General features: G+C 36.7%; 3 protein-coding genes across 12 annotated transcripts; 2 read left to right on the plus strand and 1 right to left on the minus strand.

Annotated features, from left to right (window-relative positions):
• Nucleotides 1–2,641, plus strand: LOC308680072 (dr1-associated corepressor). Its single transcript, XM_081347984.1, has 7 exons — nt 1–143; nt 243–315; nt 826–919; nt 1,036–1,149; nt 1,503–1,605; nt 1,692–1,749; nt 1,836–2,641. Exons 1-6 carry the CDS (start codon nt 102–104, stop codon nt 1,731–1,733), a joined length of 468 nt encoding a protein of 155 aa, XP_081204110.1. The 5' UTR covers nt 1–101; the 3' UTR covers nt 1,734–1,749; nt 1,836–2,641.
• Nucleotides 2,443–17,571, minus strand: ahsa1b (AHA1, activator of heat shock protein ATPase homolog 1b). Of its 3 annotated transcripts, none has more exons than XM_081347982.1 (10): nt 17,281–17,571; nt 16,222–16,246; nt 15,931–16,121; nt 15,127–15,209; nt 10,560–10,677; nt 10,380–10,465; nt 6,129–6,257; nt 5,875–5,976; nt 5,710–5,761; nt 2,443–3,637 (listed from the first exon to the last, which is right to left on the minus strand). In XM_081347982.1, exons 1-10 carry the CDS (start codon nt 17,306–17,308, stop codon nt 3,465–3,467), a joined length of 987 nt encoding a protein of 328 aa, XP_081204108.1. In that variant the 5' UTR covers nt 17,309–17,571; the 3' UTR covers nt 2,443–3,464. The 3 variants fall into 3 exon arrangements, with proteins under 3 accessions (XP_081204108.1, XP_081204109.1, XP_081204107.1); XM_081347983.1 differs by having other exon boundaries at nt 16,531–17,287; XM_081347981.1 differs by lacking the exon at nt 16,222–16,246 and having other exon boundaries at nt 17,281–17,463.
• amy2al1 (amylase alpha 2A-like 1) lies at nt 16,831–25,677 on the plus strand. 8 transcript variants are annotated; one of them, XM_081347974.1, is made up of 11 exons: nt 16,831–16,964; nt 19,393–19,565; nt 19,703–19,849; nt 20,567–20,764; nt 21,922–22,152; nt 22,231–22,364; nt 23,090–23,212; nt 23,293–23,392; nt 23,962–24,083; nt 24,172–24,297; nt 25,224–25,456. In XM_081347974.1, the coding sequence occupies exons 2-11, from the start codon at nt 19,398–19,400 to the stop codon at nt 25,411–25,413; spliced, it is 1,539 nt and encodes a 512-aa protein (XP_081204100.1). In that variant the 5' UTR covers nt 16,831–16,964; nt 19,393–19,397; the 3' UTR covers nt 25,414–25,456. The 8 variants fall into 8 exon arrangements, with proteins under 8 accessions (XP_081204100.1, XP_081204104.1, XP_081204099.1 ...); XM_081347978.1 differs by having other exon boundaries at nt 23,968–24,083; nt 25,224–25,455; XM_081347973.1 differs by lacking the exon at nt 16,831–16,964 and adding an exon at nt 17,181–17,589 and having other exon boundaries at nt 25,224–25,677.
• Nucleotides 25,678–25,996: the final 319 nt, after the last annotated feature.

Raw genomic sequence — 25,996 nt, forward strand, 5'->3', positions numbered from 1 at the left:
CATTCAGTACTTCCTGTGAAAGATAAACAAATGGCGCTCCGCACTTCAAACCATAAAATGATTCAAAATGTAAGCCAAAAACGGAAATTTAAGAGTTCAAAATGCCCGGACAGAAGAAAAAATATAATGTTCGCTTTCCACCCGTGAGTATTTCTGTATTTCCAAGTTTGTATGCTTTGTGAATCCATAAACTCAGATGAGCGTCACTGAACATCTCATCCTTCTGATTTCCTCTTGGCCAGGGACGCATCAAGAAAATAATGCAAAAGGATACTGATGTTGGGCGAATCGCCACAGCTGTACCAGTCATCATATGTATCCTTTAAGCTCTGAGTGTTGAATGCTGGTGGGGAAGATTTGTTGTCAGGAGCCCTTTGAATAGTTTCAAGCATGTATCCAAAAGAGTCGATTCCTCCACTCTGACTCTTCGATTCTTTTGTTCTAACGATTCCTTAGTTCATAATTATAGAACGCTGTGATTGGCTAAAAACAATGTAATTGCGTTCTAAGAACAAACCACATCACTTAATTTAGTGGTTCCCAACATTTTTAATCCAAATGCCACCTTAGATAAAATCTACTAAATCCTATCTAGTTTTATCATTAGCCTACTACATGGTTTTAAAAAAATGGTAATGAACCTAAAATAGGGCTCATTCTCTTTATATAACATATCAAATCTGTTTTTATTTATTTATTTTGGGGCCTGAATTAGGCTGCATTTTCTTCATATAAAATATCCATCCTCCCTCCTTCCCTTCCTCCATCCCTTCCATCCATCACTATTCATCATATTGCTGTTATGGTCCATAACTGCACATTTAGCTAAGGCTTTAGAAATGTTCCTCAGATCTCTTCTCAGCATGACCTGTAAAATAACCCAATCCAGGAAGAGCAGAGTGATGTCCATCAATCACATGTGAGGTTCCTCCTGTCTTAAATAACCATTCCTATGTATTGTCCACTGTTATGTGAGTATGTGTCCTCCTGTCCGTCTGATTCTGTTCTTTTATTATACTTGGATAATCTTTGTAGGAAACAGTGCATCCATTCAGAGAGGTTGTTTGACTTCCTGAAGGATTTGGCAGATCAAGCCTCCACTGCGTCAACATCAGAGTGCAAAACTAAGGGCAAATGGCAGTCAAACAGGTACAGTATAATTTATTAAAATGTTCATGTGCCTAACAAATGAATGAAAGCTGATGCCATAAGTGTGTGTAGTATGAATGTAATCTGGATGTACTACATTCAGCATGCGCCCTTATCATGTGACCTACCAGCGTCAGTTACGTCGCTTCACTGCCATTCATAAATCCTCTCCCGTGGCCTCATGGGATAGTAAAGTGTCCATCATATGCACACTGCAGAATCTCACTGGAAGAATAAGGTCATCCGGGTACTTTTTGCCTACACTTTGAATTCGGACACACTTCTTTTTGGACATACTGTTTTTTTAATGTGATTGTGGATGCAGCCATTGTAATGAAACTATCTTCCTTTAGGAAACGGTGGCAAAGTGTGTCTATTAAAGCCAGGTCCCCTGAGAGGGAGGAGCCACCCCAAAATGCCACCGATGATCTGGTCATCGACAGTGATTCATCCAGTGTAAGTGACTGTGATTATGACATTTTACTGAAACAATGTTAACAATTTTGAATGGGAGATTCTTTCATGGTGTGACTCTTCATCAGGAGTCTGAGCTGTTCATCTGCTTGGAAACTCATTCACCTTGACCGGGCTTCTGAAAAGGTGAGATTTATACTGATAAGTTCATGTGTATAACTAACATTTTAACTATATCAATCCAGTGTTTCATTTTTCATTTTATTTTTAAGTTTCGGAAGACGCAGCAATCTCTCACTGAAAACTGCAGTATTATTTTTGAAGACCCAACAATGTGTTAGTTATTCTTAGCATCTGACATTAATATTTAATTTTTAATTTGTGAAATTGCTCTGTTGTGGTATTATAATGACCATGAAATTAATTATGTTTTTTTGTTTTCATTCTTATTTCAAGTTTTCCAGGGAGTTTTAAATTCCAATTGGGAAGAAAATAATTTGTTTATTATATAATAGAGATTTTGTGATAGAGCAGCGCCACTATTTTTTTTTTTTTTTAGTTGGATTCACAATTAAAACTGTAGTTTGACCTGTCTTATGTTTATAATCTAACATGATTCTCTAAGCTGTGACTTATGTGTTACAATATTTATAGATCAAGGTAAATATTTATTTTCTACCATCTTTAAATGCAAGTCACTGGTTTTGTTAACCATTAATTATCCACAGTAGGTTGCATATTGTATGACAAGGTCAATTGTATTTTATAGTGAATATTCTATAAAGTATATTTTAAGATGGCAATATTACACAGTATTGTATAAATATGCATTTCTACTCTTAACCTGACTACTGTGATGAATGACAAAAGAGACAATATGTGGTAAAAAGAAAAGTTTAAAATAACCAAGAATCTATTACAAATATTATTGCAAAATAATGGCTGAATAAAATATCTGAGGATAAATGTTTCAAAGGTACTTTTATTTTAAGTAAATGATGTTCTTTGTATGGTCACAAAGTGTGCAGAAAATATACATGAAAATAAATAAGTCAATAGGCTATAAACCTTTTTCTGGATCATAATTTGGGGCAACATATCCAATTTTTCTTCTGTTACTGAGGGACTTTAAATTGTTTTATGTTTTCCTTTTCAAGCATTTCAAACATAACAGAAGCTAAAACCAGTAAAGGCTGAAATACAGTACTTTCAGTAATACAAAGCAAACAGAAAAGCAGTGATCTAAAAATAAACAGTTGTGCATTTTACATGATTTTCTTTTTAATATAGTCTGTTTGACAAAAGAAACAGGCTTCCCGCAGCTTGGTTTTTTTTTCCTCAATGAATATAAATGGAGTAAAAATCACATGTTCAATACTATTAGATGAAATGACAAAAAACAATGTACATGAATAATTCCGTTTCAATCAAAAAATAAAATAAAAAAACATTAAGTGGTCTGATATATATCTTTATTTTTCCTTATCCAAACCATCACGAAGATCCAATTTTTAATAACTCTGACAAAAACCGCCCAGTGCATAAGGGCACCATTCAACCCTGTGAGCCTTGACAGAACAGGACAGAAGTGCCATCAGAGAGTTACCATGCTAAAACAAGTATTTTATATTACACACATACACAGATATTTCATATGACCCAAGTCTCCCCTTTAGCACTCTTTTCATCTCGTTCAGTTCTGACTTTTCGATCTTTTTCTTTATTTACTGTAAACATAAAAATCATCCAAATAAAGAGGCGTAGTAATGGAACAATGTGATGCCTGCCGTTCAGTAGAGTCATATTTAGATCTTTCTCTTATTTGTAGGTGGAGCGAAATGAAAAATAAAAACATTAAAACAAAGAAAAGAGCCAAAAAGAGCGGCCGCTACATCCTGGCCTCAGCAGAGTCGTGCGCCGTAGCCAAATGTCTGTTTAATAGCGTGGCAGTAGTACCTCTGCCAGCCATCTCGTGTTCGTTCCTCTTCACTCTCAGGAACTGCCCGACACTCAATCTTTAACTCCGTCTCATTACCCTTGTCTGTGAAAGTCAATGTGACCGTCGCATAGTGCTCTGAAATGAAAAGGACAGACAGCGAAGGTGAACAATGTTTCTCAAAGTCAACTGGCACACGGTAAATGAGAGAGCCAGTAAATATATTTATTATGTGACTTGCATAAAAATAAAATAAAAACTATGGAATTTCAGACTTAAACCACATTATACATGGTAAGAATTTCTTCTTCTGTCATATAGTTAACTATACTACCTGTCAAAAGTTTGGGGTCGGTAGAAGTCTATTCTGCCCACCAATGCAGCATTTATTTGATCAAAAATACAGTTAAACGGTAATATTGAGAAATATTACAATTTAAAAATAGCAGCAAAGCTGAATTTTCATTATTCCAGTTTTCAGTGTCACATGTTCTTTCAGAAATCATTCTAATATGCTGATTTGGTGCTCAAGAAACATATTATAATTATCAATGTTGAAAACAGTTTGATACGGTTTGATAAAGGATTCAGTCTCTCTAAACTTTCCAAAAGCCTCCTCTTATCAGATTGGTCAGATGGCCCAGTCTGTTGTGATTGGTCTACTCTGCTCTTATTGGTCAAATGGCCCAATCTGGGGCACGTTTAAGTTCAAAACGGTGCGCAACGTTTTGCTACGGTTTCTGGGTTGAACGTCCTGTTTCCTGGAAACGGCGTGCACCGGGGTTTGAGATACGTTTTCTCTTGTTTGGTAGGTGTGTCAGAACTGCAGTCCAATCAGCAGCAACATGTATATAAAGCACGCGGTATTAAAGTGAACTCGCACAATGGGTTCAAGGAAAGTAATTTACAAATGTGCTCGATGCAGCTCGGTATACGCAACAAATGAGGATATTAGAAGACATGTTTGTCGTAAGTTTTATTGTAAAAAATATAGGATATCAACATAATGATGTAGTTGTTTCTATTTTTAGCTTCATTGCAAGTGTATGACATTTGGTATAGAAATAAACAATGGTAATTAAGTGCTTTTCCTAAAAATGTGAATTAAAACGGTATTAAAACAGTATGAACTACAAATAAAGTCAGTATGTGAGGCTAAATAGATGTTTTTTAGTCTGAATTAGGTAAGATGTGTGCTTCCATTTCAGTTTCAGCAATCCCTTAACTCGATTGGGATGTTCTTTTGTTCTGGGCGGCAAGTGCAGTAACTGTAACATCGGGCATATTTTGTAGTATTAAACACATATTTATACCGACTTCATCAGGCTCCGAAAATTCTTCACAAAGAACACAAAGAATGGCCTTCTCAGCTGCCATAGTTGCAACTCTTGCGTCATCAGAACAGTGTGTTCAACGCATCACCGTTTCTGTTTAAAAAACGTTGTGCAACGTTTTGTCGGAGCTGAACGCAGCCCTGGTGTGATTGGTCTACACTGCTCTGATTGGTCAAATGGCACAGTCTGTTGTGATTGGTCTACTCTGCTCTGATTGGTCAAATGGCACAGTCTGTTGTGATTGGTCTACTCTGCTCTGATTGGTCAAATGGCACAGTCTGTTGTGATTGGTTTACTCTGCTCTGATTGGTCAGATGGCCCAGTCTGTTGTGATTGGTCTACTCTACTCTGATTGGTCAAATGGCACAGTCTGTTGTGATTTGTTTACTCTGCTCTGATTGGTCAGATGGCCCAGTCTGTTGTGATTGGTCTACTCTACTCTGATTGGTCAAATGGCACAGTCTGTTGTGGTCAGAAACCAAATGGCTGTTAGCAAATCTGAATTTTAGCTCTTTCTCAGCATGTGATACACAGTGATACCAACAGTAACAATGGCTTGGGTTTTACTGTATCAATCTCATCCTATTGAATGCATCAAAACAGTTAAACTTACTGACCCCAAACTTTTGAATGTAGTGTATGTGACATTCTCACAAAATGTCCAGTGTTCAGTCTATTCCCTCCACACTAATAGCTCAGTTGCTGTATGGGAAAGTCTCTTAGCAGCCGACGCTTACATTGCTACTGTAGCAACCAATGTAGATATACCAGATACTGAATACACCGTCTAAACAAATGTATCTGATTTCATAACTTGCAAAATGCCAGTGTGGACAGTCTATTGTTTGCAGTGTGAACAAAGCTGGTTTAACTTACCACAAGGCCATGTATTGTACCTCCATTTCATGACTATCTTCTGCTCAGGTACCTGTTAAACCCACAGTACATGTTTTCAGAAATCAATCATCACTGTCAGTCATCAGTGAATGTACTTTTAGCTGAGCCGTCATCACGCTTTATAATTGGGAACTGAAGTCTCACCAGTTCCTGGAACTCTCCGTTCACGTTTCCGTCCAACAGGCGAAACTTCCCACCTTTTTCAGCCTCAACCATGGCACCACTGCGTGTGAAAGCCTGAACCATCTGTAACACACAATTTGGCATTCTTCTCAAACAAATGTAATCACTAATGAGAAGGGCTCTGTCATTCGATAATAAGAGCCCAGGGAGTCTTCACTATAGTGGAGATGCAACTAATGGCCTGTCAGCTGTGGTGGTGGTGGCAGAAGACTCACCTCCTGATTGAGAAACACCCTGTAAAGCTCTTCTGGTGAGGTGAGGAAAGTGTCCTTTAACGAAAACTTGCAGGTGGGGATTTTAACCCCTGTGTTGGAAGGAGGAGGAGCAGCGCTACATGAGCCAATCTAAAAATACAATTACACACAAATGATGAGTTTGAGCTAATGGATCTGATGAATTAAGCTCAGTCAGCTGCTTTTACGTCAGTTGTGCTTCGGCATGAATAAATCAGATTGTTTGAGGAATCACTATGGTTGCCACATCGGAGCAGATCTGTCAAGCTACATTGAGCCCCACTGATAGTAAAACATTTTTAAACAAAGCATATATTAAGGCGGGCAGATTTCTGAAAAAGAAACCAGGGGGATTTTCTAGTTCAGTGGACAAAATGTAATTGAAATCTCACTTGTTATCTGTGAATTTAAAAACAGACAATACATTTTTGTATGTTTTTATTTTTGTGGGTATCATATGCTATTATATATCTTTCAAACTGACTCTAGCTGGTTTTAAAACAATTCATCAAAAATCACATTATAGTTAGTAACCATTTCAAATAGCAACAGATGTGAACATAAAATTACAACTTTACACATTATACAAATGAAATTATACACATGTGATAAACTGTTTTAATTTTTTATACATCCTCTAATTGCATTTAATATTTTGTGTTCACAAACTGTGAATGTACAGTATGCAGCAGAGAGTATCTACAACACTATTTATTGCAGATACAAGCCACCCATGATATCTAGTAGCCAAGGCTTGTTTGCTGACATATGCATGAACAAATGCCATAAGCCTGGATTTTCCTGTGAAATCCAAACTGACAGCTCAAACCATGAATCATTATTGTAGGCTTGATCGGACTGAATCAGGATAAAGAAAGAATATGAATTTGAACATGGATTTTTTTTAGCATTCCATTACATAATATAGCTGACATGATGATTTATCAAAAAATAATGGCACTAAAATATATCTGGACACTTAAGTGTGTATAAATGTCTTAAAATACATTTTCAAATTGCATTATACATCAAAAAACAAATGGCATTTATATAATGAAAGACAGTAAAGAATTTTTTTTTAATGATAAAACAATAGATTTAATGTTCAAAATTAGAGCTGACTTCATAAAGCCACCAAAAATTACATTTACTACTACTACTACTAATAATAATCATGAAAAGAGTTAATAGAAAAAGATTTAAATGACATGAAAAGAGTTCAGAGAAAAGGTCCAGCATTATACATTTTACATATCTGTACTTTATATCTGAGTTTTTTTTTATTTTGGGAAACTTTTACTTTACTGCACTGATAATATCATACTTTTTCCTACTCGTTCCTCTGTATTTTGAGCTGAAGAACTTGTCACTCACTCTGAGAAGCGTTAGCAGTGTCCGATTCATAAACAAGCTGATTCTTTTCAATGAACCTGTTAAATCGGTTCGCAAATCGCACTGAACGAATTGTAAATTTAAATTGTAAATGAAAGTCATATGTATGTCACAACTGTCAGTTGTTGTTTTTTAACTAAATCTGCGGTAAAAGGGCGTTGTTTAAATCCATTGTATGAAATGCTTGAATGTGCACATGACCACATTTGTGTATCACCGTCTGAACAGGGAAGATTTTAGGTAAAAACTAAACATAACGTTAAAATAAAGCAAATTAATAATGCCCATGCATCTTCCCCACTGCCGTAGCAGTTTCAAGTGATGTAAAGCTAGTATGTTTGTCTTAAAGGTCCCGTTCTTCGTGATCCCATGTTTCAAACTTTAGTTAGTGTGTAATGTTGCTGTTAGAGCATAAATAATATCTGTAAAATTATAAAGCTCAAAGTTCAATGCCAAGCAAGATATTTTATTTAACAGAAGTCGACTACAGTGAACGGCTCGTTTGGACTACATCCCTCTACTTCCTTCTTTAATGATGTCACCAGAACCGTTTTTTGACAAACCTCCGCCCACAGGAATGCTCCCTCAACTCTACTGGCTACTTGCGCACTTCTTATAACTTAGCCTAGTGTTTACTCAGCTCTTACTGTGATTTTCTGAAGTAAAACTGACGCTTCATCTTTTGTGTGATGTACAATAAACTTTATTAAACTCATCAGTATGTTTGATCATCATTCAGACAGAAGACTTGTAGGCTATTAATAAATAATGGATACATACAAGCAGATGACAAATACGTTATAATAACCGTAATTAAACTACTAAACTATACCTGTTTCATCTCTATACAGCACTCTGACTCTGTAGGCATTATTGTCCGACTCGAAATAAACACCGTTACTGAGAGTTTCTGATATTATCATCATTCCGTGAGATGTTATTGTCCTGACAGACTGAGCGCGAGCTCGTGAAGCTCCGCCCCCTGGGTCGTCCAGCAGCAGCTCATTTGCATTTAAAGGGTACACACTAAAACAGCTCGTTTTTCTGAGCCCCAAAAAATGTCAATTTAAACATGCTGTAAAAAATGATCTGTTGGGTATTTTGAGCTGAAACTTCACATACACACTCTGGGGACATCAGAGACTTATTTTACATCTTGTGAAAAGGGGCATAATACGGGACCTTTAAACTGTTAACATATTTTGCCCTGTGTGATGTCCGTTTTATTTTGTATATTTATCAACACATTTAGTTTTTCCTCATTTTTATATACTATATGGTATATTAAGTTATTTTCACTTGTTCACACATGTGAATTATCAGTGAATAACAGGTTTTGGTAATAATGTTTTCTTACTTACAGCTCAATGCATTAAGTGTCTGCATAATCTTCCTTATTGACTAGTGCTGGTTAATTGACATCCACAATAATTCATAATGATTTCAGACTGAGCAGTAAGCTATTTAACCTGTTAAGCTGCAAGCCCACTTTTGAAAAATCCCCAGAAATGACATACCCACACTGAAACAGATACAGTTCATGAACCCTTTGCACTAAAAGCACAAGTATGATCTCATTTGAAAGCTGACACCTGGCAGTTTATTGTAAATGTAGAATTAATTATTGTCATAATGAATTTTTTTTTTATAAATAGCTTTAAAGTTTTGTAAAGTTATTAGAAATTTATTTTTATGAAACATCTTCATGAAAATAAAATTGAAGTTGACCCTGTAGCAATCTAGAAATGCACTACAGCTAAAGCCACATGTCTAAACATTTTATGTTTAAAATCTGAAGATGATAAGTCTAAAACTCTGTATTTAGTTCATTTTTTTCAAGATAGAAGCACCTAGAGCTAGCTAGCATGTTAGCTTAGCACACCATCAATACATAACAATTTATGAGATTAAAACCATGTTTGTGCTTCAAACTTACTTTAAAACGCAAGTGAAGTGTTTTAAATAATCTTCTGTGATCTAATTTGACATCAGATAAAAAAAATCTGACAGAAAATATACTATTTGATCATATTCTGCACAATGATGGTCTATAGATTAGCATTACATTATACATATAATCTATTATTATTAAAATACCTGGCGTGGCTTGAAAAACACAGGTAACTCGAATATCATTGCAATCATGTTTATTGTCTTCAAAATATCTGTATCTGCATGATACAGCGCTATCTCTTGTTAGCTTTGTGTGTATCTCTGGTATCAGTGACGTCCTGGAATGTCACATGATTATGGCTCTTCTTCATGTCCCATATATGGGTTATTATTGTGCTTATAGCGCCCTCAGGCTTCTGGTATGAATTGAAAACCCAGTAAATGAGAGTGCCAAACGCTCATAAAGATTACATCGACGCATTTGGGTATAAATTCAATAAATATTATTCCTGTCAATAGAAATCTGATGTAAACCTATGAGAATCTATCAATATTTCTCCAAATCTGCACATTTTTGAGCTAAAAGCCCTGAGGGACGTTGTTTTGTGTATCGCTGTCATGACGACAGCACGGGAGTTTTTTATGAATGAAAGCGGCTGACGCGCATAATTCATATTAAAGGTATCGACTCATTTTTTCATTTCATAACTCCTGACAGAAATTTAGAAATAACTGTCGCTATAAGTTTCTCAGAATACAATAGTGGTCAAATACTGAAACTTGAGTATTATATCTTTTTAATGATGTATAGTTTGTCAAGGCATAACATTAAATCTGATAGTAAATTTGAACTAAATAAAAAAAAAAACCGCTTCAGTGCGCGGGCGCACTGGCAAAGGTTAACAGGTTAAGCTATATTGAAGAAAATCGAGACACTTTAAGGCTCACCTGAGTTTTGCTGGTCTTAGTTGTTCCCTGGGCTGTTTGTTTCGTCACACCATTGGCTGTGGGCAGGATCATGCCCTGTGTGAACTCTACAACAGATAACAACAGATTATAGCAATCCACATCCAACAGACAACACTGCCACAGGAATACCATCAGTTTTGACAAATCAGTGAGACGTACCTGTTTTGAGGAAGCCCACATAGCCGGCCAGCGCCGTGCGAATTTTATCGGCTCCCTCCCTCCTCATCAGAGAAAGCAGCGCTGTCTCAGGCTCATCTTTACAAAGACTCACACTGACCTGTGTGTGACCCCGAAAAAAATACTCATTATCATCACTTCCACAATCTATATACTCAGCATGACTATTTAGTTATTCACATCCAATAACAACTAGGGCTGTGCGATTAATCATAATTTACTTTCGATTTCGGCTAAGTAAGGATTAGTCTGCAGTGTTTCCCCTAGGATATTTTTCAGGGGAGGGGGGGTTAAACTGAACTATTATTTTGACGGGTTGCCGTGAGTTTCCTTTGAGTTTCTGTGTTTATGACATGATGATAGTTTTTCTCAAATGAAGCGGTTAAATGCTTACTAATTGACTGTCAGAGCGGATCTAGAGTCTGGAGAGGACGTTCATGCATTCGTGTCCTCTTGTAGACAAAAAAACAGCGCGAGCGTCACACGTGCTTCAGTGTGTGTGTGTGGTAAATGAAACTGCCCATTGGCTGCACCATTCATTCACACAAAATATGCAGGATTCGTATTTAAATAGTCTTTTAGGTTTAATATTCACACACACTAGTCTATATCGCGATTTGATTTAAAGTATACTGAACTGCTCTCTATTTATTCATCAAAAAATGTAATTAAAAATTCCACGTTATACAGTAAATTCTGTTTTTATGACTTGATTTCGTCTCCCGCAAAACAATGGTAGGGGAAACACTAGTCTATATTTAATGTATACAGCAGTGTTATTTTACAACATTTGATTGCTTTATTTAATTTCTGTTCAAGGCTATTACTTATCTGAATACCACTGTTGTACATCTTTCAGAAAAACCTAAAGCACCTTATTTTTCAATTTATATTTTTGTTCTGTTGTATTTATTTGTCGGTTTTGTTTGTAATTCGTTTTTTTGTTCTTATTTTATTGCTGACTGTTTAATTGTCTTCTGTAACAGTTCTGAAGAACTTTTACTTACATTAGGTAACCCAGTATTAGTTAACCTAGTATTAGTTTTTGCTGAATAATTGTGAAATTTCACTGATATCTAAAATGAAATACACATATGAAATGAAATACGACTTTGATCATATCACCCACCAATAATTGTGTTAACTAATCATGATTTCAAAATCATGATTATTGCAATAATCGAGCAGCCCTAATAACAACAACAACAAAAAATAGATACTTTTGTTCCAGATACTTTAGATCAGTGGTTCTTAAAGGGACACTTCACCCATTTGCATTAAGCTTTGCATTGTTAGAAACCCAGTCATACTATTGAATGGTCGTGCAACACTCTCTCATTTTCCCCTGAGATGGGAGAAATCTGTTATTTACCTCTTACACTTCCTCCTACAATGACGCAAAAATCGTCATTTTGCGTCATTGTAGGAGGAAGTGTTAGAGGGGGGGATTTCTGTTAAGACTACAGACACTAGTTTCTCATCTTTCCCAGGGTGGGGCGCGCTCACGCTACAGACCTATTACAGATCAGTGGGTGGGACTTTACTCTCTGAAACTGAAAGCAATATCCTCCATCTTGTTTGAAGCTAAGCTAACAGGCGCTGTGGAGACAGATGTAAAGTTATGACAATAGCGGAGGAGAGTGCTCAATATGATATAGAAGAAGAGGATTTCGGAAGTCTGATGCTTGAATCAGGTGTTTGTGGCTACCTTTACAAGCCGCATTATAGCGAAGAGCAGCCGAGGCAGAAGACCTGCCTGCCGCGGACGAGGAGCCCGGACTGGCTCGGGTTAGGGCGGACCGGTGGCGCCGGTGATCTCACAATGCAGCTACGAACCGCTACGAACACAGAGATAGAGTCCGTCTGCGGCAAAGAATTTCAACGATGACAATTTCTCCTGGACGAAATCTCTGAATCAGACGAGGACACGGACGTTTGTGTTGAGAACTATCCTAGTTTCGCACCGCATATGTTCTGACTGAACATCCAGGTACCATGCAATAATTCACCTTTTCGAAAGAAATACAAACGAGGAGTAATGCACTATATGAGTTCGCCAACTAACTAGACATTTTGTGTGAAATTGAAATGAATTTCAAGCTCTGGTAGTAGCTAGCCTTGTAGACGGAAGAGTGATTTCTCTTATAGGCAGATATGCGCTTTCTGGATTAGTGGGAGTGGCTTGCGGAGCTGTGCAATGTGGTGCATTGTGGGAGTTGTTGTCTTTCATACAAATGCGTTCTGAAGTTATTTTTTGTCTTTTCTCGTTCACGAAGGCACCAAATTCAAAAATTATTTTACATTTCGACTACATATATGACCCACTTTAAATAAAAAAACAATGTTCAAATGGGTGAAATGACCCTTTAACCTTTTTGACTCCAAGACCCCCACTGTCCACAAGAATTTTCGAAGGCCCCATGACTTTTCCAGTTGTTTGTGATTTACTAAGGATTAAGGATAAGGATTTTTTAAAAATATTTTTACTCACAATTTCTTATACTTTGGAGCTTGGCTTAAAGGGTTAGTTCACTCACCCTCATTTTGTTCCAACCTCGTAAGACATTAGTTCATCTTCAGAACACAAATTAAGATATTTTTGATGAAATCTGAGAGCTGTCTCACTCCTTCATAGGCTGCTAGGCAATTTCGTTCTGCCGGTCCAGAAAAATGAGTAAAGACATCGTTAAAATAGTCAGTGACTACAGTGGCTCAACCTTAAGTTTATCAACCGACGAGAATACCTTTTTGTGCGCAAAAAACCCCCAAAATAACGACTTTATTCAACTATTAATTTTCTTCTGTGTGGGCCTCTGAGTTCGTTCACAAGAGCAACACGACGCATGCGCGAGAACTGAGATGACGACGCTCACGATCATCTGATGGGAAAGAGTGAAAGGTAAGCCATTCATTTTGCGGCATTGGTAAGGCACTTCTACGTTTTCTCGTTGGTTTCTCACGATTCGGACATCCAGGAAATGCACACTTTAGAACCACTTTAAACACTACATCGAGACCCATCTGTATCATCTTCTCAGTTCTCGCGCATGTGTCGCGGCGCTCTCGTGAACTCACTCAGAGGCCCACAGAGAAGAAAATGAATAGTTGAATAAAGTCGTTATTTGTTTGTTTTTTTGCGCACAAAAAGTATTCTCATCACTCAACAATGTCTTTACTAACTTTTCTGTGCCGGCAGAATGAAATTGCCTAGAAGCCTATGAAGGAGTGATCCAGCTCTCAGATTTCATCAAAACTATCGTAATTTGTGTTCCGAAGATGAACGAAAGTCTTATGGGGTTGGAACAACATGAGGGTGAGCAATTACTGACAGAATTTTCATTTTTGGGTGAACTAAGCCTTTAACTAGAAAATGTACATTCATTATAAAAGTGCTCATGGAGATTTTATTTACATGACATTTCCAGGTCTAGAATTCAGACTTTCAAAATGAGCCTTCCTCATATATCCAGGTCATCCAAGGGAATGGAAAAACTGGTTCTTTAAAAACAACAAATGAATAAAAGTAAGAAATATCTTAATTTTAATTAAGTCATCTTTCTTGAGGCCCCTCTGGAAGTTTGCTAAAGCCCCTTATTGGGCTCTGTCTGCTTAATTGAGAACCACTGCTTTAGATTCTCGAATACATCAGTGTTTAAAGGGGCTATACGTAGAATCCACAAACACTTGTTATTAGCGACACCGGTGGCCATAAAGTGAACTGCAGCCAGCAACTTACTACTTGTGCTCGCATTCCTCCACACGTAACGCACAAGACTGAATGTGAATACTCACAAATACTGTTCTTTTTCGTTCTTCGCTTAGAAGTAAAAAAGAAATACCTTAGCAGCGATATACTTTTAACGAACATCCTGACACCGTCCACGATACTGAGAGCAACGTTTAGATAAATATGTAAATATGTGCTGTGCGCTTTCCTTTTTTAATAAAAAAACAACAACAAACATGACAGCTCTGAGAAAACAGCAGTTAAGAAAGCATCTGATCATAGAGATGTGGATATGTTTGCACCAGCTCTGCGATTCACTGGCATCATGTCGACAGATGAGATAATTAAAATTACACTTATGATAGTTTGATTATAAAGTATGTTTGAGACTATATAGATCTGACTGATACTATAGTTTGAATTAAACCTTTTTCTTTGCAAGACACATTGACATTACAGAATGGCTCTTTCGGCATTATCCTGAACATTGTATAAGCATTTGTTCATGTGTCATTGAGCAGATGAGAGGCTCTTGAAGAGTGCGTTAACGGCACATAATTTTGATTTTCCTGGCAAAAACTTCCCAAATCCTTCAAATAAAAATCAGTCTACACTACAGGCTTTCATAGACAACCTAGTTTTGTTACAAGCTGTTCACACATTGGCAATAAAAAAGCGAGTAATACATGATAATTCTTACATATAGCCCCTTAAAATAAATTTACCATGTTTACAATATACACTGCAATTGTAGTCTTCTGTAAAACCTTCAAGTTAGTGATGCTACAGTATATAAAATGCTACGTGAATGAGTTAACTTACATCAAGGTCGTCCATGTCATTTTCATCCGAAAGGTTTGGAACTTCAATGTTCCCCTTGTATTTGATGCCTGATTTTGATGTCCCTGTACAAACAGACAGCCCAAATCATGTACATGAATATTAAAGCCAAGTAAACTAAATAACGGCTTCAATTAGACATTTACTTAGAATTTCTCTAGGTCATATTCATCTTTAAGGCCTATTCACACCAAGAGCAAATAAAATGCATTCCTTCCTATAGATCTATTTACACCAGGGATGAACATCAGGCCAAAAAACTTAGCACTTTGGGATTTTGCTTTAATATAAAGTGCGTTACAAATAAAATGTATTATTATTATTATACAAAAATTAGTTATATAGGTGGATTTTTCTTTCTTTGCTCAGTGAAACTAACTGGAAATAAGATATCCGTTTTCAGTTTAAGGATGTGTGTTATCAGTATAACCAGCTGTTTACAGAGCAGACACTCCACTTAACTGCATTTAAAAAAAGAAAAATATATACAATATATATATATATATATATAATTTTTTTTTTTTTTGACGCCTTGTATTTTGCATTAAAGTGCTTTTCCATGTTGTTCCTGGTGGGAGAAGACTTAAAGGTATAGCGGAGGATGTTTTACTTCCTGGTGGGTAACCTAAACTATTGGTCCTCCTAATTGTCAATCATTCTGGTGAATCAATCAAACTTTTCAAAAAGTGGAGAGGGCGGGTCTTATCTAAAATTCGGAAAGATCCTCCGCTATACCCTTAAGTTAGCAATAGCTGATCCACAGTTATTCCACACATATTTCCTCACCTGTCCACGTGGCCTTCAGATTCCACTCGTAGAAGAATATCAGCTTCCCTTTGCGATTATTGATGGATGCTTCTCCCTCCACCTTGCTGACCTCAGTGATCTCACACTTGCCTTCTTCATTCTCCACCCACAATCCCATGAGCAGCTCCTTCAGCTTCTCCGATGACCAGTTTGTGGCGTCCCTCTCCGTCCTAGTAACACAAAGCACATCCACTGATATTACTCCCTTTTTTTTGCAGGGCTTAATGCTAAGGATTTTTCTACTGGTCAGTGGTTCAGATTTTTACTTGCCCTGGCAAAATTTTCACTGGTCCCACTAAAGAAAAAAGAAAAAAAAGAATTTTCTATGACTTAATCAGTTGTTTGTGATTACTGCACACAGACTTAGATGATAAAAAATAGAATATATATTATTTTTTATAATCATATCTATACAAATCATTGATGTGGGTTTCCATGTCAGGTATCAGAGTTAATAGATTCAAATATTAGGCTATAAGTTTTAGTGTACAAAAGTCTCCAAGGCAAGAAGACATAATTATGTCCTGAGATTTTAATCCATTTAATGAGGAAACTGTTTTTCTATTTTACAAGCAATACCTTTAGCGTGAAAGTAACGTTTCCAGGCCTTTAAATCACAATAGTAATATTTATTATTGATATTTCCAGGTTGACTGTGAATAGTTCTTGACAAAACCTAGCTTTAATATGACTGTAATGTTGAATACATCATGTTGAAACTAGGATCTATAGGGTTTGCTGTCAACAGTAAAAAGCAATTTAAACTTGTGGATGGAGATGCTGACAAACACCAAGAAATGATTTAAATGCTTCAGCTTCCCCAATTAATGTCTGTTTCCTCAATACACCTTCATAAGCAGTGTTAACCTCATAACCCACCCACTTCAACATTTAACTAGCTCTAAGAAAACTGTCTGAGCGCATCTCTTCCTCAGTAACATTCAATGTCCAAGCTGCCGAGACACTGCAAGAGCACAACCGAAGCGACAGCTGACAACCCAAGAAATAAAAGGGTAAACAAGATTTTCGTCAAATTATAGAAATATATCGACCAGAAAAGCGTCACATGAAAGATGCGGCGAAAGCATGGCATGAATAAACTTGCGACGACGCTAACGGCCCATTAGCCAGATACCAGAATAAACCCCCAAAAAAACGAATTGAACTTTCTCGGTTTCTCTAACTGTTCAGTTGCCAGAACTATGTTTTCTTCGGTCGAGAGTGCTCGTGAGGCAGTTGATTCACAGACGACAGCTAGGCGGGTGTTCTTTAGCATGTTAGCATCAAGATGGCTTGAGTAAGTGTGCGAATGTGCCGGTTGTCTCTCACCAGTGCCAGTTGTTGACGTTTGTGGCATCCGCTCTCTCCTCCACGATCCAGCGAGGGTCCCCTTCTCCCCACTTCGCCATCCTGATTTAATACAGATATTCTGAATTCAGAATGAATGAATGACTGAAGCTACGGAGTCTGACACGAGCGTGCTCTCCTCTCGCTTCTGGAATCCTCTCGACTGATGCCTCGGGTTTTGCTGCTCGTAGAAATTACTGGAAACGGAAGTCGCGCACAAACTAAGCACTCCGTGCTAAACACAAGGCTTGGACGATGATTCCGCATTAACTTGGAGAAATGTGTCTGTTTGTAGGTATTACACAGTTTAAAAAATATTTATTTAAATAAAGACAGTAGCATTGTATTTTTTAAAATACCATTTAGAACCACGTAAATTCTGAACTGATTTAGTTAGCTGAATTCAATGTGAAATGTAAGCTACAATGCTAAATGTAAAATGGATGTATGTAGGCCTAAGTGGCAGATCACTTGTCTGAAAATACGGGCCTTGTTTTTGCAATAGCACGAATAGTTGGGTCAAGACTTGCTCTCTGGTACATAAAAGAAGAATTTTGGGAACTAAATAGTTGATGGGTCCCCCTGACTTCCATGGTAGCTAGGGAAAAAATACTATGGAAGTCAATGGGGTCCATCAAATGTTTGGTTACAAACATTCTTCACATTATCTTCTTTTGTGTTCAGCAGAAGAAAGCAATTCATACAGGTTTGTTATGTTTGTAACAACTTGAGGGAGAGTAAATTATGACAGAATTTTCATGTTTGGGTGAACTAGGCTACATTTAAATTTTAATGTTACTATTTATCGCGTTGGTTTCATTTCAAGTCAAGTCAAGTCACCTCACCTTTATTTATTTAGCGCTTTTTACAATACAGATTGTTTCAAAGCAGCTTTACAGTGATAACTGGAAAATAATGCAACAAAGTTTGTTTCGGCTGTACAGCAGATCTAGAAGAAAATAGTGTCAAAGTCCAGCTTGAGTAAGTTTATTCATTTTTGTTGTAACAAAAATATTAATTTAGTTGATTTATCTATATAGCCAGTGATGTCATTGTCCAGCTCAGTTCAGTTTTCATATAATGGTGTCAATGCAGACAGATCAATAATTTTGTTGAAAATTAATATGAATTTAAATGTTAATTCTAGTGTGTGCAATGGCAAAAGAGACATAATAATTGGAATTAGAATGGAAGTGAATTAGGCACAGACAAAAAGCTGCGTTTCCGACCAAGATTGATTGTTGATCATTGTATGTCTATTAGTCATTTGCATATCAAATACATTTTGCATACAAATCATTTTAAACTAAAAATATATAATACATAATAAATCATATTAAATAAATCACTTAATTGCTGAACTGTAACAAGTAACCAGTTCTGACAGACAGACAGACAGACAGTAAACCTCTATTGGCAGCACACAGATTTATAGTTCTGTCAAGAAGTTTGGCATCATTTCAGAAAAGCCAAGGACAAGAACTACTAATATTGCGACACAAAAGTACACAAAAGCAGATATTGCAAAGTGCCGTTTCTTTGGAACAACATTTAAAACAGGAGAACAAATAGCAATTTCATGCTATTCAGCAGGTGAGATTCAAAGAAAGGACATTATTTATCATGTGAAGTATTTGTGTGTGTGATAGAGCTGTGTTTCTCAACCGTGGTCCGTTAGGACCCCCAACACTGCATTTGAAAGTGTCCTCTTTCTGACATTCCCAGTTTCTTCTAATGAGCTGACCAGTTGAATCAGGTGTGTTTGATTAGGGAGACAAAGAAAATGTGCAATGTTGGGGGTCCTTTATTAGCAGGGTTGAGAACACAATAATCATGTGATATCATTTGTTTCTCTAACACCATTTACACATTTGTCTTTTCAATGTACAAAATTAATTATTACCAACGGATTACAATTTGAAGGTTTCTTGTACACTAGATGGTGAGTCGGTGCGAGCAAGGACTACTCTGCAAAAGCAACAGCACTTTACATGTTTACTGGTCTGGTGAACAGAAGATGTTTCAGGACTTGTTCATTGGATGTGTTTATGACACTGAGATCACTCACCCTGAGCTTTTTTCTTCTGCACAAAGGCACAATGAAGCTCCTGATTGTAGCTGTACTCGTTGGACTGTGTCTTGCCCAGCATAACCCAAACACTAAACCTAATAGGACCTCCATTGTTCATCTGTTTGAGTGGCGGTGGGCAGATATAGCTGAAGAATGTGAGAGATACCTGGCACCAAACGGCTACGGAGGAGTTCAGGTGTGGTTACAAATCTATTTTTAAGGAGCAGTATGATCAATGTGATGTTATGAACTTTTAGAGGAGTTGTTTACAGAAGGTTATGAATTATGAAAGGTTAGAAAAATGTCCAAAAACAGTTGTCTTTGATTTGACAGATCTCTCCCCCCAGTGAGAGCATTGTGTTGACCAATCCTTGGCACCCTTGGTGGCAGAGGTATCAGCCAATCAGCTACAACCTGTGCTCCAGATCAGGAACTGAGGAAGAGCTGAAGGACATGATCACACGCTGTAACAAAGTTGGGGTACTGCAAAACTACTGTAAAAATCCTCTTATTTTTACAGGAAAAGAAAAAAACCTGGCTGTTGTGGTTGCCAGAATAATACAGTAACAATTTAAACATTAACAACCTGTATGTTTTACAGATTAAAACTGTAATTTACAAAAAAAAAAAAAACTAGCAATGCTGAACTAGCAAGGCCACGCTGCTGTAAAAAACTATTTTGTACATTTAACATATACTGACAACCACATAATAATGCTTCTGGTAAAGAGAAAGTCACACGAAGAATCAAAGTTAATCACAAGCTTTTCCACAACCTGAGGTAAATGCTAATATATAGATGGTGCACAGCGTCATGCACACAATACTGTACAAAACACCATCATGGTAACACAAATAAATGTTATAATTATATATATTACATATTTAATGTTCATAAAACAAATGTTACTCACAAGTCAGAAAAATAATAAACCTTTAATAGTAACTGCAAAAATAGTTGATGCTTTAATGTATACTCACAAACCCTTAAAAGTTCAGCAATATTTTTTGAAATTCTTTGTTCAGACAAGTGTGTTTACCTCGTTGGGACAACATTTGAGGGAATTCTGTTGGTTTTACATGGATTTTAATGTAAATTCACATTTGTGACTCAGCAGGTCCTGTAACCTGGAAAATATGTAGTTGCTTTCTTTTACAGAGTGTAGACGGCATCTACTGTGTTTTACTTTGCAACAGGTGTACATATATGTGGATGCAGTCATAAATCACATGTGTGGAGCCTCTGGTGGAGAGGGCAATCACTCCAGCTGTGGATCATACTTCAACGCCAACAAGGAGGACTTCCCCTCTGTCCCATACTCATCATGGGACTTCAATGATAACAAGTGTAGAACTGCCAAAGAAGAGATTGAAAACTACAACGATATTTTCCAGGTAAAAAAAAAAAAACTTTACATATGAAAATCCACCCCTATTTATTGTCTAAATGCATGTTATTAATCTTATTGTGAATGAATAATTTGTGGATTAATTTTTTTCATATTTATTTTGACCTCTTTGAACTTTTAAATTAAAATGTCAAAACTTGATCTTCCAGTGAAATGACACATTTCTCTGGTGACATGCTGGACTTCTCCAGCCATTTTGTTGGCGTAAAACCCTCCGTTTACTTCCAATCGACTGCAAGCTTACATTCAGATTTGCCTCAATCCAATCAACTACCAGCAGACAGAACCAAGCTCCTGCCCTAAATTGTTTTTTTTTTCAAGACGTTGTTTCACTCGGATGTACGTCACAATACGGAAGAAAGATCTGTTGTTACTTCATCGCGACTTTAAAAAATTATATTTATATTTATATAAAAAAAAAAAAATAAAAAAAAAAATTCTCCCGTATTTTACCTTGCTATCCCGCTATCATCCCGTTTAAATATTTTCCCGTATTTTTAATCTTTCTATAAAGACACATTTTTTTTTTGTGCCCTTTCGCTTATTATAGATTTATTATAGATTTCCCTTATTTTCAAATCCCAGTGTTGACCGGTATGGTGAGTTGTGCTGCTCAGTCCGATCCACTTTCAACAGCGTTTTTCAGAAATCACTTACTGCACCTTTAATTTAGCTACAGTATAAAGTAGCTCTACAGAAGACAATAGTGTCTTTATTCAGCTCGGTTTAGTTCAATGATATCAGTGATAATGTTCATCAGTTATAAAACAAATTCTATTTAGCTATAAAGCAGTTATTCAAAAGACAATTGTATCATTCTGCTCAAGTCAGATTCAATTTTGATTCAAAGGAAGCACATTATGGTGAAAGCTTATCACCCTCCATATATTTAAAGACTCATAGTTTCTTGTTTTCTGTTGTGTTGGTGCATGCTTTTCATTTAAAGGTTCATTATCGTCCCTGACTTTAATTTCAATCCTCAGATTTGTTCACAGACAAACTTTAATCCATGTAGTAACTCTTGCATCTGCAAATAGTCACAGTGTGCTTCATAGTTGTGTGCGCTATAGAACCCTGATTTCAGTTCAACATGCATGCTATTATTTTGCTGCAGTGCTTGACTTGTTAATTTTGTGTTGACAGGTTAGAGATTGTCGCTTGGTGAGTCTCCTGGATTTGGCCCTGGAGAAGGACTATGTTAGAGGAAAAGTAGCTGAATACATGAACAAACTGATCGACATGGGTGTAGCTGGATTCAGAGTAGATGCTTGTAAGCACATGTGGCCTGGCGACCTTAGTAACATCTACGGCAGACTCAAGAGCCTGAATACCACTTGGTTTTTACCTGGCACCAAGCCCTTTATTTATCAAGAGGTATCACCATCTCTTCAAGACCAGAGTTACTTAAAGTGGTTGTTAAACCATTAACGCTTTTTTTCTTTTTTTCTTCAGGTTATTGACCTTGGTGGGGAGTCCATTAAAGCCAGTGAATATTTTGATCTCGGAAGAGTGACGGAGTTCAAGCACAGTGCAAAACTGGGAACAGTCATTCGTAAATGGGACAAAGAAAAGCTAAGCTATCTCAAGTATGCAATAGTAACCTCTATTATTACAATGCTATCTGAAAAATTCATTTCTGATTGGTCAATCACAGCATTGAGGGCTCATATATATATTTTCTTTGTATATTTCACTGTTGTTCATTGAAACATACCAGTGCTTTTCTAATGTCTCTCAATCATAACATTAATAAGTCTTAATTTAATTTTACGTCTCTTTTCATACCAGCGCAAGTGATAATAGTTATTTGGGGCCATTTAATAACTGTTGTGGTGTCAACTGCTAAAAAATAGCTTCATAGTTCATGGAAAAACTAATCTGGATTGCAGATTAGTACTAATATATCATCATACTGTTTCAGTGTTTGACTTGTTGCTAGACTGACAGTGCTAGCCAATTGAGCATTAAGTAAATCTACAATTCCTTACATGGTTCTAATTATTGTGTATGGGTTTATTTAGCAATATTTACCATATTACTGTAGTAGACCATATCTAGTGATATGTCAGGAAAATGCCTACCCAGCTAACAGCTGTTTTGTGCTAATATTTTGAGAACATTATAAAAAACCAGATAACTTCAAACCAACATTCTGTTAACGCTACTGGAAGTACATTTGTTCATAACTTAGAGCCTTGGCAGAACGTCAGACAAAGTTCTGAGAAAATTCCCGGTTAGCTGGGTATAATGCTCCGCAATCTTTTGGCTTGTAAGAGTTATTGAAGGAGTTGTAAACAGTGTTTTGTCTTAGGAGCTGGGGAGAGGGCTGGGGTTTAATGCCCTCTGATAAAGCCTTGGTGTTTGTGGACAATCATGATAATCAAAGAGGCCACGGCGCTGGTGGAGCTTCTGTTCTGACATTTTGGGACTCTAGGTAAAATATTTTGAAATATTTTCCAAGAACTCAGACTAATCCTACTGTGAGTGGTATATTTTACATTGTGTGTTTTGCAGGCTTTATAAGATTGCTTCAGGGCTCATGTTGGCTCACCCATACGGTGTCACCAGAGTCATGTCTAGTTACCGTTGGGATCGACAGCTGGTGAATGGAAAGGTGAATGGAATGCTCACACTTAAAAAATAATGATTACATTAAAGTGTTATAGTTGATGAAACCCATGTGCTTCACATTACATTAATGAATAGCTTACAACAGGGCTAATGGCACACTATAGGGTAAATCCCCTCAATCACTAAATGAAACAAAATCTCACTTTGGCATTTTCCTAAATATATCCATGCAGGTGGAAAATAGGCTGATCCATGAAGCAATTGCGGGCAGCAACGCAAAATAGATTCTGTGCTATGTTGGTCTAATATTTAATGATTTTCAAAATGTTATAGCTTTAGGTAGCAAATGATAATCATTAAAATTAGCAAATGCATTAAGACAAAGGTCTTGCTACAGTTTTGTTCAAGGGAATAAATCAACAGTTTTTCAAAAACTGAAGAGTATGTAAAGAATGGTATTTGAAGCGTCCCTGGTTGGGGCTAAAAGCACAATAATTGTAGTGAGAAGCATTTTCCTAAAGTCGTGCCTTTAACCCCGTAACACCCAATAGATTATTTCATACCACACAAGTAAAACCTGAACAAATAATGTTCTTGTGAAATAAAACACAGGATCAGAATGACTGGATGGGCCCTCCAAGCAATGCCGATGCATCCACTAAGGCAGTACCCATCAACCCAGACTCCACTTGTGGGGACAAGTGGATATGTGAGCACAGATGGCGTCAAATCAGGTGAGTTTGAATCTTAGTTTTTCAGGACACATTTTCTTGATTTCAATGTCAAATCCCAGCAATTCTCTTACTCTATTCCCCACACCAGGAATATGGTGATTTTTCGCAATGTGGTCAATGGCCAGCCTCTCTCCAACTGGTGGGACAACGGTAATAATCAGATCGCCTTTAGCCGCGGCAGCAGGGGATTCATTGTCATCAACAATGATGATTGGTGAGAAACTTGCAACACCTACCCAAGAATAGTTAACTTTTTTTTTTTTAACTTATATTTTATTGAACTTTTTTAAACAGAACAATAACAATATTAACATGACTGGGTTTTACATCATTGTTAATTACTTTGCTTGTACAGTGACCATTTTTTCCATTTCCTTTCCAATTGTGGTTCTTGTAGTCTCAGTCTGTATGTCATTTTCTCCATTAGGAATATGTCCTCAATTGTAGTTATCCATTGCTCCTTTGATGGCACCGTAGCTTTCCCCCATTTCCTTGTGATAGATTTTTTTGCTGCTATCAACATTATTTTTACCAAATATTCATCACATTTATGAATAGTACCATCACAAAAATTACACAAATATAAAACCTCAGGTTTCAATGGAATTGAATAGTTAACATGTTAAATGTGTAATAATACAAATTTAGCACATGATTACTCCAAGTTGGCATGGAACGGGAGTTGTGATAGTCTTTTCTTCCCTATTGTGACGTATATTAGAGTGAAACAGCTCGAACAAGAGCAATATTAGGGCGGGACTTGTTTTTGTCCTACGGGAATTGATTGGATGGTTGTGGTTTGCTATTGCAAGCCAGTAAACGCATTATCAGAGAAGAGAAGAGATGTATGGAGCCCTAATGGAGATTGAAAAAATTGTGAGATGTGACTGAGGAATTAATTGCTGCTTGCAGCTATATTTTTAATTACATTTTATCAATGAAACAATTAGTGAACATATTTTATCACAGTTAAGACATTTATCTTTATATAGAACCTTTTTGGTATTAATGGTTTAAGATGGAGTCAAGAACCCTAGGGTTCTCTATAGAGCCCCACTGAACCTTTCTTTCTAAAAGTGCATAAAAGAATAACAATTGTCAATTTTGATTCATGGTGACTAACTGGATTTGATTCCCCAGGGAACTGAACGTGACGCTGCACACTGGCCTGCCCGTGGGCACATACTGTGACGTCATCTCTGGAGACAAGAGTGGGGACAGTTGCACAGGGAAACGGGTGTCAGTGGATTCTGATGGACGTGCCACTTTCCACATCATCCACACAGAGGAGGATCCATTCATTGCCCTCCATGCTGACTCGAAACTGTAGATTCACTGTTGATAATTATAATAAAGCAGGATCACTTAACTCAACAGTGTGGTGGAAGAGATTTTGTTTACAATCACATCATAAATCATATCATGAAAAAGATGAACCAAAGTGTCTTCTAGCCCACAGAACTACATTCTTCTGATTCACTGAACAAGCATCCAAACTTTTATCTCCTTAACACAGTTAACAAGTCACTGTACTGTTGCTTGTAGGTGTTCCTCCTTGACTGAACTCCACTGTCTTTAGATGAGATAATATCTGAAAAAAACAATTGAATGAAAAATTTAGAATGATTTAGAAACTTTAGGGGCGCAACTAACTATTTCTGCATATATATATATATATATATATATATATATATATATATATATATATATATATATATATATATATATATATATATATATATATATATAAAATATGCAAATCATAAGAAAGGTTTGTCTGAATTTCGTTGTGGGATGGTTGATAACGCTGCCCTTCAAACAGCTCACAAGTGCCAAATTGATTTCTTTTTTTGTGGCTTATTGCTCTTAACCAGTCAAATACTCAAAAATTTGTATATATATATATATATGTA

The sequence above is a fragment of the Scardinius erythrophthalmus genome (genome assembly GCF_964197995.2).
Source record: "Scardinius erythrophthalmus genome assembly, chromosome: 19".
NCBI classification, from domain to species: domain Eukaryota; kingdom Metazoa; phylum Chordata; class Actinopteri; order Cypriniformes; family Leuciscidae; genus Scardinius; species Scardinius erythrophthalmus.